Consider the following 15,153-nt stretch of genomic DNA (forward strand, 5'->3'; position numbering starts at 1 on the left):
ATGGACCAACGGTTAAGGCATGGTCCAATTTTTCTTTTCAACTTTCTGTGTACGGTTCCTCATGTATAAATTAACCCACACGTTACAAGTACCACTGCACTGCTACTCTCTCTCTCTCTCTCACTCTCATTTTGCGAGCCACCAAATTACCATGTTTCTTCTCTCTATAAATCTGCCTCCCTCCGTTTCTTCTTGTTCTCCCAGGCCGTGCCACACTCGCCCCTTCTGGAAACCATCAATGCATTAATCTTTTTATTGTTTTTCAAAAAAGCAATCCAAACCAAGATGCCACGCTCATAAAAAAATCCGAAGGAAATCCGCAGAATTCGGTCGCAGAGATCTCGAAGCTCCGGCTCGCTCCCATTTATAGCCGCCGCAGACCGCGGCGAACGCGCTCCGTTTCCCTCCCCGCCGCGCTGGCGACCCGTGAAGAGATGCTCTCGCTAGCCGTTCCGGCTGCCGCCCAGGCGGGGGCTCTCCGCCCCCTCCCCCTGCCGGTTGGGGCGGAGCATTGGGTTGGTGGCCCAATCACAACCTTTTGATAACTTTTATAATTTATTCACAAACTGTTCAGGATTGATTCATGAAACTTTTAAAAGTTACGAACTAAAGATGCTATAAATTGATTGGTGGTTGTGAATTTGCTAGTACTTTTATTTTTTACATTTGCTATTCTTGTTCTTACGAATAAATAGACAATTGTCGCCATGATCTTATATTCTTTTTCTTTCTTAAAATTTTTGTATAATCATATATCGTCAATATAATATATAACATTTTAGTAATGTGAAGATATATTATGTACATAATAACACAAAACAATAATAAGTGTATTATAACAACGTAATACATATTATAGTCTATAGAGCGACGGTTATATATATCATACTATTTTATTATATGTAATATTAGCTCAATACTGCAAACATGTTTTAATATAATCCTTAAATATGTAATGCTATTATTTATTATAAAATGCTCCAAAGAGCAAAAAAATTGTAAGGACAAATATCAAAAAATTTACCATTTTATCTTCTCTTTGTTCTCAAGCAACATTTAAAGAGGGTATAATAGTAAACTCGCAATTATTACTTGTTTTAACAACATTCATCCCAAACAAAATTTGGAGCTGACCCACTTATCCTAATTTCATATAAAAGCAGCTATGCTCATAGAATTTTAATTTTCATCATAACCTTATTTAGATTTTTGTTCAAAAGAGAATTTCGAATAGCAAGAGTCCCATATCCTCCTAATTCCAACATCATAGTGATTTCCAACTTCTAAAAAACTTGAATTCATCTAAATTAATCATGTAATATATCAAATAAATTTTAGATGATTTTACTGGAAACGCATACTACAACTAATAATACTTGTTTTATCAATTAATTTTTGAGAGCATTACTGCATCAGGCTAACGGGAAGCCACGCAGATATCCTTGATTAATAACGAACAATGGCATAACAATCACTAATTAAGCAAACAGAGAATATTATCTCTGTTTGTTGCACAAAGAAACGGGAATGTTTTGGGATTCTTCTAACCACCAACAAAAAGGTATGCCACGTCCTTCGTCACCTCACATCTCATCATAGCGGCGGCGTTGACAACCCTCCAATGCGCCTCTCTTGCTTCGACAAATTAATAAAAAATGACATAATCTGGATGTCACAATCTTTATAATTTGGAGAATCTATAGATTAAATCGCTTTTAGAGCAATAAGATGTTCTCTGGTCAAAAATCAAAAATCCCAACGCCTATTATTGATGGGACTTATTTTATTAAATATGTTTTTAGAAAAAAGTCTATATAGTAAAATATTATTTTTGGCGAAACATAACTTTTTTTTTTTTTTTTTTTTGGGAAATAGCAAGGGTGGCAGAGCTACCGCATAAGAGTGAAGAAGAGCTGGAGAGTACTTATTTGGAGGATTCTCCGCTAGACGCTATATGATAAAATAACTTCTTCGTTTTAACATTTTTAGGTTAGATCTAGCATCAGAGCGAAGATCCAAATATGTTTTCTTTTTTCTGAATTCTATATGGAGAACAACTAGCATTGGAGCCACCGTTGTTCAAACATATCAACCACCATCTTGCAATCCCAGAGGCACATCCTGGCCTTCTGTCAATATGTACTGTTTGAACAATCAATTGTCTAGCTCAGCATCCCGATCATAACCAATTTCGAGCGGCAACGGGCACTGTGGACAGGAATCTGAGACGTGCAAGCGGGACATTACTAATTCTCATAAGAGCTTGGATTGCCCATCGCTATATAAGGAAAACTCCTACTCCTAGAATCGGCTACGAAGCCTCAAGAAAATAATTACGATAAAAATTTAAAAATACAAAACCTGGCTCACATGACACGAGAGAGGAGTTGGACTTGGACACGGTATAACTTTGTCCTTTATTCTCTCTGCGAGGAGGGGCCGTGCCGAGTAAAGGAAGAGGGGTAAAAAAAAGCCAAGCTTGTGGTTTCTTTCTCGAGCAAAACCCAAATCTTGGGGAAAAATAGGTAAAGATATTATCATTATTTTTTGGTAAGAAACAAAGAAGGTGGGGTTTGGTGGGAGATTTAGCACAGGGCCCAAAATCTTCTTCAACCGAACCCCTTTCCCATTCGCTACGTGTGCATTCGTCCGACCAGCCATTAGACAAGCTGGTCACCCACTTGCCCAATTCCGCCAAGCGCTGGTCATTACCCACGACGCATTCGTTCCGTCACTTGGACCTGGAATTGGCTTAATTTCTTAATCAGCAAATGAAAAGTAATAGTGTGCCATTCGTATAAAAACATTGGCAAGGGAAAAATATATAGAAATAGAAGCACCATCAAGAGAAAGGAAAATGACCACAAATATGTTAAATTAACCACTTCCAATATACCTTATCTATTCTCCCAGCTGTTCTCACATATCTACTCTTCCACCTTGGCAAGTTTGTTAAAAACTATATATGCTGCTTCCCCCCTTCCCTTTCATTCTCAGTGAAGAGAAACACCCTTTGGGTCATTATAGAGAGAAGAGAGAGAGAGAGAGAGAGAGAGAGAGAGAGAGAGAGAGAGAGAGAGAGAGATTCTCCACCTTTCCTTAGCTTCTCCTTATCCCTTCCCCCTTTCCTCGCTCCCCTTTGTCTCCTTTTTTGATTGTGTTCGTGAGTGTTGTTGTAGTAGTTGAAAAGTAGTATAGTAGTAAAAGAAGCTATGGAATGGCTGCAAGAGTCTACAACCATGAGCTTCATATCATTCTTCTTGATACCTCTAGCTCTCTTGTTTGTTATCTCCATGAGGCGCCGGCGGAAGTTCCCGTTTCCGGCGGGGCCTCGTCAACTGCCGATCATCGGCAACATGCTGATGATGGACCAGCTGACCCACCGCGGCCTCGCCAAGCTCGCAGACAAGTACGGCGGCCTCTGCTACCTCCGCCTCGGCTACCTCCACGCCTTCGCGGTGTCGACGCCGGAGATGGCCCGAGAAGTCCTCCAGGTGCAGGACAACGTCTTCTCCAACCGGCCGGCCACCATGACCATCACCTATCTCACCTACGACCGCGCCGACATGGCCTTCGCCCACTACGGTCCCTTCTGGCGCCAGATGCGCAAGCTGTGTGTCATGAAGCTCTTCAGCCGCAAGCGCGCCGAGTCGTGGGCCGCCGTCCGCGAAGAGATCGAAGCCATGATCCATGCCGTCGCTGACCGGAAAGGCACCACCGTCAACCTCGGCGAGCTCATCTTCAACCTCACCAAGAACATCACCTTCCGGGCTGCTTTCGGAACCCAGAGCCAAGAGAACCAGGACGAGTTCATCTCAATAATTCAAGAGTTTTCGAAGCTCTTCGGGGCGTTCAACATCGGGGACTTCATCCCCTGGCTCAGCTGGATTGATCCGCACGGCATCAACCAGAGGCTCAAGGTTGCGCGGGCCGCCCTCGACTGCTTCATCGACAACATCATCGACATGCACATGGCAAACCCGAAGGCGACAGACGCGGAGGACGCCGACATGGTCGACGACATGCTTGCGTTCCTCGAAGATTCTCGTGTTAGCAAGGAAGGTGGTGATCAGAAGGATGAGCTCCACGGAAACCTCAAGCTCAGCAGGGATAACATCAAGGCAATAATCATGGTATGTTGCCAATATGGTTATTGTTCATCACTAGTCGTTTTTGCTAAGTTTTTTTAAAATTTTTTTTCAAGCATAATTACGCTTATGATATCGTTAACATTTCTTGCTCCATACAAAAACCACTTTGTTAGGCCATATAATAATAATATTACTAGTAACTTATCCTTATTCCAAGAGGAACCATCTGGATTGGCCTCGTGCTAAGATTTTCTATCCTTGCGTTTTAAGTAAGAAAATGCATGTCCCTCTCTCTCTCTCTCTCTCTCTCTCTCTCTCTCTCTCTCTCTCTCTCTCTCTCTCTCGTTAATATATGCCCCCCTATCTTTCATTATTTCTTTTACTAAATTGATAGGGGCTCCCTTCGTTGACTGACTAGCCTCCAAAATCCGGGACTTTAACCCTAGTTCTGGCTTTAAAAATTTCTTTAATTTCATATAGCAGGGATATGGAAATTGTAAAATAAAACTACTCTACTTTTCTTTTGTTTTCTTTCTCGTCTATGGGCTCGTTTGGTTCACGGGAAGTATTTTTCCTTCTACAAATATGATTCCGAGAAAGTAGATTTCTATGAAAAGGATGCCTGGAAAAGTACTTTTGGCATGTTTGGTTGACCATGAAAAAGTGACAGATTTTCAGAATGTTTATATTTGGTTGACCATCCACTTTTCTAGAAAAATTATGTATAATTTCTATTATACCTTTAATAAAAATTAGGTATTTAATGTCTCTTTAATACTGAAGGGCCTTTTTTGAAAAAAAAATAAAAATTGAGTGATTTGTGGCTCATGGAAAAGTAACTTTTCCATGTTTCTTATCGAGAAGACTTTTTCATGAAATATGGGAATTATACTCCCATGTGAATATAACTTTTCGGTCTCTTCTTTGAAAACTTCAACCAAAGAAGAAGCATTTCATTACTTTTTCGTTGACCATATTTTTCTTCTTTCTTTTTCTGCGAACCAAACGAGCCCTATATATCAGTAATTTCAGAGTCTCAGGTGTCATTTTCTGATTTAAAAGGAAATGCTCCCTCTCAATACGGCACCACATCGACCCGGGTAGATGGAAGTAACATTTTCTTCTAAACCAACATCAGCTTTTGTCTCCTTCCCAGGCCTTTAAACTTCACCAGATCACAGGTCTGGCAGGTTCCTTGTCACCTTAAATCACTTTTGTTATCCCTAACAAGCTTCCATCCTCTAAAGATACGCGTCTCTCACTCATTGCAAAACCAAAACCACTGTCTCTCCGTTTTCTTTTCTTTTATTAACAAGCAAGCAGGATCTTGCGTACCTTATCTCTCAGCTTCATCTAAACGAGTTCATTTAAATGGCAGGATGTGATGTTCGGTGGCACGGAGACCGTGGCCTCGGCAATAGAGTGGGCCATGGCAGAGCTAATGAGGTGCCCCGACGAGCTCAAGCGGGTGCAGCAAGAGCTGGCTGACCTGGTTGGGCTGGACCGCAAAGTCCACGAGAGCGACCTCGACAGGCTCCCCTTCCTCAAGTGTGTCATCAAAGAGACCCTCCGCCTCCACCCCCCTATCCCACTCCTCCTCCATGAGACCGCCGAGGACTGCAAGGTCGCCGGCTACTTGATCCCCAAGAAATCAAGAGTCATGATTAACGCCTGGGCCATCGGCCGCGACAAACTGGCATGGAGGGACGCTGACAAGTTCCGGCCATCGAGGTTCGCCCCAGGCGGCGACAGCACGGGCATCGACTTCAAGGGGAGCTTCTTTGAGCTCATACCGTTCGGCTCGGGGCGGCGGTCATGCCCGGGGATGCAGCTGGGGCTGCACGCACTGGAGCTGGCGGTGGCGCAGCTCCTGCACTGCTTCAATTGGGCCCTGCCGGATGGGATGAAGCCGAGCGAGCTCGACATGGGGGATGTCTTTGGGCTCACCGCGCCTAGGGCGGTCCGGCTCACCGCAGTGCCCACTCCACGACTCACTTGTGCACTATATTGAGCAGCACTTTTGTGGTAGGGTTTGTCGATGTTTCCAGGTTCGTCGTATCTTAATTTGGTGGTGGTTTTGAAATAAGAGGGAGAAGGGAAAAACTATAGACCAGGTTGGGAAGGTGGCGGTGGTTTATCTTCCTATGTCCACGCAATAAAGCTTTTTGGATTTTAGGATACTGTAATATACGTGTGTATTCGTCTGAGGATTCGAATATATTATTTCAATATATACAATAGTTATACTGATACTGCACCGGCAACTTAATACTCAACCAGTTATACCAACAACTCCCCTCAATTATACCAATCTCCTTGTATTTATGAGAGAAGTAATCATGTGCAAAACATGGTTTCTCTACTGTTATTCTAGTTAGGTCTAGTTAGGTCCGCTAGTCTCAAGGCTTCTACGATCAAAACTAAAATGGCATTCCTTTGCAAAACATCGCATGCGGAGGGATTCATTTCCACCCATTGATCCATAAGACGGCAAGTTATCCGAAGTAGATTAAACATGCTGGCCAGAATCCAGAATAAATACCAATTAAATCAAGCAAAAATAGCTAGAGAAAAAAAAATTTTGGAGAGAGAAATAAATTGCTCAAAAAAAAAGAAGGGTTAAAATAATGCTACTGCTTTTCACAAAACTGTTGGTTTCTGACTGTTGACACTCTGAAGTGGCTTCAAAAGTAATACTAGCGCACTCAAGCCTTGTTAAATAGCACTATATGAATCAACCATGCCATGCATATCTTCTTATTGCTTGAAATATGAAACTATTTTAAAATTAGTGAGTTTTTCATCCTTATGACAGACTAAATCTTCAAAAAAATCTATAGCTTGGATATCTTTAGCATAGGACTTTTCTATATGATTTGACTTCTTAACATGGGTCTCTATGACTAGATCGACTGTAGAATCATTTGATTTTTCATGAATAACTTCAAAATCAACTAGTTCTCCAATCATAATCTTGTATGAACTTGATATATAATCGATTTGATCAAACTCCTCTTACTTCGGATCTTCTTCTGGACTTGATTGATCCTTGAATTGATTAACCTTGCCATACTCTAAAAATTCTTCTGAACTCGATCCAGCCTCTCATTGATCAAGCTCCTTGTTTTCAAATCTTTTTTTTTAAATTAATTTTGCTCTTCTTTTGGATTTTTGGGAAAGCTTGAAACCAAAATCCACTCTTCAGGTAACTTTTATTTGAGATGTCTTACTTGGCTGGATCGTGAGTGGATAGCTTCAAAAATATCGCGTGTTTTATTAGACTTCTCAATATCTTAGATATGGACAAATTTTCTCTATCTATTGTAGCATGAATTATCCATATCATCTTCTTAGATTTTATACTTCACTTCCTTCTCACAAGCTCGTTGTTAAAAGTATCTATTGGTATCACCTCTGACTCTTTTAAGATAACTCACAAACATCGTTCGATCAAATATGGTTTGATTATAAACTTCCAAATTGTATAGCAAGTATTTTTCAATTTACGGAGATTGATGGTGGTAGCAAAAAGCAGCCATATTGATGTTGGTGAATCCGGGCATATTGATTCCAATATGAAAGATGGTAGTAGCATCAGCCATGATGATTCATTAATTGAGTAACCAAAATAAAACTTCATACATTTGTACCATCGCATAGCGAATTATTTGAAGCTCTTTAACTATATCGAGCTACAAACACACAAACCAGCTCTAACACCATGTAGAGCCATGAATACATGAACCAACAATTTCAAATTAACCTATGGCTGAGATACGAGCAAACATCAATTAAATCAAGCAAAGATAAAGAAAGAAAAACTTTTGAATGGAGAAACAAATTACTTAAAAGAAAAGAAGAGCCAAAATGATGGTTCCACTCCCTTTCTTAATAAAACCACACTCTCTCTTCGACTAAAAGATAAAAGCATCACTAAGGGATGAAAATGCCGCTATCTATCTATGCTATAATGGCAAACAGATTTTTAAAAAGATCAGGACTTGACAAAGAACCTCAATATGATAATTATTAGGATTTTCTTTTTCACATTTTAGGGCAACAATGGACGAACTATCAATTAACCGTAAAGAAGTTGTCTCAGAAGAATTAAAGCGAAAACATAATGAAATCTTGTCAGAAAAATTGCGCATTTCACCTCCTACAAACAGCACCGGGATGGATGCAATTGCTACACTGTATCTCGGTTGGTTTTCAGTTCATCTTATTTATCCTTGCATTAGATGAGATAATGTTGAAAGTGATTGAACGTACTAAGAGCAATGCCTCATTCACACGGAACCTGAAAATTTCCGCTTTTTTAAGGAGATAGATCAGACGCCTACAAGAGCCGCCAGCGGATGATGTATTTTGTGGACGGATCGCCTCCAGAAACGACATAATTGAGACCGGAGTGGAATGGTTCAAATTACAAAAGTTTACATGTTGCCATGGCAATAGGGTATCGTCACACTGTGATGTAGATTGAGATTGAAGTGGGGCGAAAAAGAAATTAAGCGCGAGACTCAGATAGGGACGTTTGAGGATCGGAAGGCCGGTGGCCTAAAATTACAGGACTTCGTGTTTCGGCTACGTAGCGTTCATACCAAGCGAGTGGCCTAAAGTATACATCAGCTATTGACGCCCATCATAATGCATGGTTATCGTACCTCGGCATTATTTCATTATAATGCTCCTTACCTGTACCCTCACCAAATATAAGGAAAAAAAATGTAGGAAGACTCACGTGGTTCACAGGAAAAGAGAGAGGAGAAAAGTATAGTCCATGAAAAGATAGAGAAATTAATGCCGAACTGTTCGGCTGAAGTTTTCAAAAAATAGATCGAAAAGTAGCTTTTTTTTTTTTTTTTTACATTTCATAAAAAACAAAAAATCTTTCTCACCGTCCAAAATTGATGTGATTTTTTTTTTTGAAAAAAATAATCAAGTTTTTAGCTAGAACAAATTGAGAACTTTTTCTTTGTTAAAGACATTACATGTATTTTATATAATTTTATTACGAAAATAGCTTCACTTCAAAATATTTTGTTTTTTCATAATCAATAAGACATGCTAAAATTACTTTTTCAAATATTATATATTTAAATATTAATTTTATAAAAAATTGATGTTTTTTTTTTCAGCAAAGCAAACCAAAGGAGTGCATGGATCTTGGAGTCAATTTAGCTCAGCCACCTCGTTCAAACGCGTGCTGTATTTTGGAGTACCTGATCTGGCGATTGGATGGATGGACGCCCCAAATCGTGAACGGGAGTGGCCGATGGAGGAGTCAATTCCACGCACCAACCCGACTTCAACCGCGACCCATGCGCTCCCGGGAAGTGGGGAGGGGATAGCTACAGAGCCATGCTCGTTCGACCATCCAACTTTCCTTTTTTCTAAGCCTAACGGCGTACGGAAGTTTGATTGACATCCCAAAAAAATTGTCGGCAATCCAACTTTGAACTTGGGGCAGTTCAAAAGATTGAAACTTAATTTAAGTTAGCTGAGAAGCTAGGTGTGCCTGCAATTGAAAAGGTGTTAGATTCTTAATGTCCGAAATTAGTTTCTAGAAACGATATTTATGAGTATAAAGAAGATGGTACTTTGCTAATTAGTTTACATAGCTCGCTAGATGGAATGCCACACTTCTAACAAATGATTAGGAGGCAGCCATCTGTCTATTGTATCTCATAATCTCATTTTATTGTCATGTGATCAGCTTGCTATTGAGGAGTGATGGTAACTAAATGCAAAATACTGTTATATATATTAGGTGGTGATCGTTGCTTTTTTCAATTTTTTTATTTTTTATAAAAAGAAATGCAATCTTGTGACGGACTTGTACTAATCTGTTTTTTCAAGTTTATGTTGTATTATTATTATATTATTAATGTTTCTTTTGTTAGCTTAAAGTTTTGTTATAATATAAAGATTAATCAATATCTCAAATGTATGTAGAACTGAAAATGATTATCCTATAGTTTTCTATTTCTAAATCTTTTCCATTAATTTTTATTAATTTGTTCTAAGTTAAAAGGTAGGCGTTCTTGTAAATTACATTAGTTAGGCGAGAGTAAGTGCCTAAATCAAAACCAGCTTGGGCGACCGGGTTGGTATGTGAAATAATTCTGAATCTTCTTGCCAAAAACGGAGAATAACTACTCTTCTTTTTAATGCATGACCAGTGGTCCAGTAGTTTCTTCTTAATGCGAACAATCTTTTAGCCGATGAGTAACTTCGATTTCAAACTGTGCAATGTTTCCGTTCACTTATTTATTAGAACCAAAATCTACCATTTGGTCCACAATGTATGTAAATTAAATCAAAAATTTTCTTTTCAGATGGATTTGAAGAAAGCATATCTTTCAATTCGGAAAGAATTATATGAGATGAAGGCAGGCAAAATTAATTTAGAAATCAAAATCTAACTCCTATAATTTTAGATTTTTTTATAACTATTTTTACTAATCATATATATTGTAGAAAAGTTGAAGCTGCTTCTAATTAGTAGAAGAGTTTGACCCAGATTGTATATATATATGGGTGGGTTTTACCAAAATAAATAATGATCTTATAACTTGGTTAATAAGATCTAGACCCTAGCTACTTTTCTTAATTTCTTTCTAATTGAGAGATTAAGTTGAAAGTGTTGAATGATTTTTTTCCTTCTCCTAGATTGGATCAACAACCAGTAGCTATACAAACTTTTTTCTGCAGAATAAAGATCGGATGCAACCCATGCCGGGAAAGACTCCAATCATCAGCCAAACAAATTAGCATACCAATTTTTGACAAGATATGAGAACTGCTGCTCGCATTAAAATTAAGGCAAATATTTTACAAGTTCATGTTTATCTAATATAATCTTAAGACCTTTAAACTTGATGAATAGAAAAGGTAAGCATATTTTTTTAGCACATAACTAAAACACATTTATGCCTAATTGTATATTAACTATAGGGACCCCTACATCAAAAATGAACGAAGTAGCAATATAAACCATATTAATTGTACTCCCTATTTACTTGCACATTTTCACTAGTAAAGTGTGCATGTATATAGACACCTCTTCATAGTAGAGGTACTGGCGATGAGGGTCCATGCCGGATGCGTACTTTTTAGGGCAGGTAAATTTTCCAAAATAGCATATAATTCGGTTGAACGTGATGGTGCAACATCTTTCTTGAACTTTCTAAGAAAAGTTGGTATTTCAAAACTTTTTTAAAAAGTATTTAGGATATGTAACCATGGACCCAAGAGAAGGAAGTAATTTTTTCTTTTCCTCCAAATGATATTATCTTACCATAGGGTAGGGTGGTTTTGGACTCGGTAGCAAGCCAACAAATTACAGCTTGTCAAACTGCAGCCAAGCACCGCAACCTTTTTTTTTTGGTAAAACAATCGCTCACGTTAATCTGGCGTGAGTACAACTAACAGAGTCAAGATATAAAATGTGGCCTAAAGAAGGGAATACAACATCTACCTATGTCCATGAGACCTTTTTGGAGTGATAGGCAGCAAAAGAGGCAACACAATCAGCCGTCCTGTTCGCCTCCTATTATACATGAGAGGATGACCGTCAGTCTATTGCGCAACATTTTCGAATCCAGTTAATCACCATGGTAAAGTCTCATTTCAAGGTGATCTCACCAGCCCCTAGAATATATCTCGTATATGTGATATTCTCCCATGCCGCCCTAAGCTCCGCTCTTATAACTGCCGTATCACGGATGCATTGCCCTTCCGCAGCAATCAGGTAGAAATTGTGATCTCGAATCACGAACTCTGTCCCACCTCTGTCTTATCCTGCTAACACATTATTGTCGAAGTTCACTTTGAGGTGACAAAAGTTAGGGTGGCAACACGTCTAATGAATAATTGCTATTATTGTTGGAGTTCTGCTCATTGGTTTGCACCTTATCCTCCCAAAGTCCAAAAAGTTGCTGAAATAGTAGAATTATTGTTGATTGAATATATCGAACTCATAGCGTTTCCTTTTTTTGTTGATATCTGATGAATCAAATCTCGAGCTTTTCCTTTCTGTTGATATTTTACTGATACTGGGTTTGGTGAGAATAAGATTGCCTAACGATAAGGAAAAGATATGGATTGACATTATTTAACCCAGGAACACAAACAAACAAGCATATGGATATGATAGAACAAAAGTAGAAAATTTTAACCAAATAAAGAGTGTTGAATATTAAAAGTTAAAACGGGTGACGGCGCAGCATTTACTGTGATAGGGCCAATGGCTATCCCACCTCAGGCTCGCGCATAGCTTCCATCAGCAGCCTTTTTTTGTTTTAAATCGAAAAAAAATGTAAAAAAAGGTATCATGTACGAGTCGTGTGCGTGTGTGTGTATATAATGGGAACATGTATTCAGATTTCCACCAAAAATAGTTGTTTATTTAGCACATAGGGAAGTATCTGATGAATCAAACACAACGTTTACGTGTGTATATTTATTACTGTATAAAACATGCGCTTGCTTTGATGATAAGACCATTCATTTGACTACTAGTACTTGATAATTTGATGAGAATGAGCATTATTGTTATCATATTAAACCACATATCATATCTATATCATACCATATTATATTACATTATATTAGAGATTCCACACGATCTTATAAAGAAACGGATATATAAGTGAATCTTGTGATATGCTTTGACATGATATTTCCATATGTATTTTTTTTTTTTAATTCTTGATGTTGAGACAAATTATTAGTTAAAACTTGTAAACCAATTAACTAACTCAGCTACTAGCTATCCATTAATCCTCCTTCATGCAGGGGACCTTCTTAATTCGTTACGTCATGAGATGTTGGACAATAAGAGATAGCATTTATAAATTTCTTAGATGAACCCCACGCATTAGCATGCTTCTCCACTAAAATCTTAGATACTTGATCAATTATAGGTACTCCTTCACCACACTAGAATTTGTTTGCGAGCCTCATCGAGGACAAGGCTACCTTTCGAGAATGCCCGCACATACAAATAAATTATCCGGATCTAACAGCCTTGGGGAACCATATCTCCATCACTCTCGTGTAGGACATCACGCTTAAGAAAAAAAAGGAAGACCAAAGCAAGGACTATTCATGGTTCAACTTGGACGGCACATTGGACACCTTCATAAATCCCAAGAAGGCAAGAGCCAAATGGTTAGGGAAAACGTTGACACTTCCCCAAGCATCACGTATCCTAATACCGTGATTGCAACACGGTTAAAGATTTTCTAATGCTATTATTTCTGATTTACGAGTTTCAACTTTGATAACAACAATTGAAGCGGTCCAAAATTTTGTGCAGCCGACGAATCCCAGTGTGACAGGCAAGCAACATGCTATCTTGGATGACGCACGTCGGCTTTCCGACAGAGGCAGTGCCGGACAAATTAAATTTTGGACTTTTGGCCAACCCATGATGTGGATGGGAAAACATTTTCCTCCCCTTCCCTTCATCGTGGCTTTCGATGAATGAGAATTCCAGTGGTGTATTCTGAGTTGGACCCACATGAATACGACTCTTACCAAGCCAATAGCAGTGTGATGTCAGGCTCCGGTGGGTGTGAGGCAAGGGGAGTTTAATAACGCTACAAATTTTGCCAACTTGTGAATGTAATTTGAGACCGCCAGTGTGCCTTTTAAATTCAGTAGGTCATTGTTGAAGTGGTTGAGGACTGTTTCTCCAACAATTGGAAGTGCAAGGCTACTGAAGCCCGAAGGCATCAATCATGTGATGTTATGCTTTGGGTCCGCACTCCGCAGCCTGCTGCATCCATAGAAATTTAAAGACGTCTCTCTACCGAGTTTTCGATATATTATTGATGCATAGATGGCCATTTATATTAGGCCTAATGTTCAAGGGGTGGGACTTTGTAACTATCATAAGGCAGGAGAATTTGTCTTTGATCCTTGACAATACATGTTAAACAATTCTACAATTAGGACTCGTTTGGTTCGCAGAAAGCATTTTCCCTTCTAAGAATGATTTCTGGGAAGCAGATTCTTAGGAAGAGAATGTCTGGAAAAGTATTTTTGGTATGTTTGGTTGATCATTAAAAAGTGACAGATTTTCAGAGTACTTATGTTTAGTTGACCATCCACTTTTTTGAAAAAGTTGGTGTAATTCATATTATACAATTAATAAAAATTAGGTATTTAATGCCTCTTTAATACTGAAGGGTCTTTTGGGGAAAAAATAAAAATGGAGTGATTTCTGGCTCATAGGAAAGTAATTTTTTATGTTTCTTATGGAAAAAACTTTCCTATGAAATGTGAGAATCATATTCTCATGTGAATACAACTTTTCCGCCTCTTCTTTGAAAACTCCAACCAAACAAGAGGCATCTCATTACTTTTCCGTTGACCACATTTTTTTCATTTCTTTTTTCGCGAACCAAACGAGCCCTTAGAGACTTTCTTAGAACAAACTTGAAATGAGTATATACATTTCTGAACAAATAGATTGTGACTCATCTCTGTTTGGTGTATGTCATGTGGTCCGGTCCTTTAAAGAGGCCTGACATTGTGTTGGGTGTATGAAGTAGGGTCTAGCCTTTTGAGTAACATTCCTAGGCCACAAAGAAGTAAGATCAGGAATCAGAGGATTGTTTTCCCTAAGTATCTTCGCTATTACTTATTATCATTTAATTCTGGCTTCGAGACAGAGATGTCGCCAAGTTCATCAGCTTAACCTTTGTTCCCAGAGCAACTGCACTAAATCAGAATGCAAACCAGCCGATTTCTTTCTTGCTTCCTGATAACCTTGCCTTCAAGAAACTCTTTTCAAGTCATTCCTACTTTTTTATTTTTATTTTTTAAAAAGTGATGTGCCCCGAAATATAGCGATAAGATCCATGCATTGTTCTGTTCCATAATATGACTTCCCAAAAGGGTTACCAAATTCTAGGTGACGGGTTCATATCATCTTTTTCATTGAATAAAGATATCCTACCTATCATAAAGCCACTCTTACAAAGGGGGGTAGCAGTTCCCTACCCCTTCAAAGCATATAGTGGGAGAGAGGAGCACTGCTTCCCAGCAC

At 38.9% G+C, this 15,153-nt stretch overlaps 1 protein-coding gene across 1 annotated transcript; it reads left to right on the forward strand.

Moving 5' to 3' along the window:
* Window positions 1–2,993: 2,993 nt before the first annotated feature.
* LOC103708487 (cytochrome P450 84A1-like) lies at window positions 2,994–6,341 on the forward strand. The gene is made up of 2 exons (XM_008793428.5): window positions 2,994–4,133; window positions 5,470–6,341. Exons 1-2 carry the CDS (start codon window positions 3,213–3,215, stop codon window positions 6,100–6,102), a joined length of 1,554 nt encoding a protein of 517 aa, XP_008791650.4. The 5' UTR covers window positions 2,994–3,212; the 3' UTR covers window positions 6,103–6,341.
* The last annotated feature ends 8,812 nt before the right edge of the window (window positions 6,342–15,153 follow it).

This window comes from Phoenix dactylifera, chromosome 3 (assembly GCF_051530095.1).
Source record: "Phoenix dactylifera cultivar Ajwa chromosome 3, Ajwa_hap1_PhDact_Kaust_v1.1, whole genome shotgun sequence".
Classification (NCBI taxonomy): domain Eukaryota; kingdom Viridiplantae; phylum Streptophyta; class Magnoliopsida; order Arecales; family Arecaceae; genus Phoenix; species Phoenix dactylifera.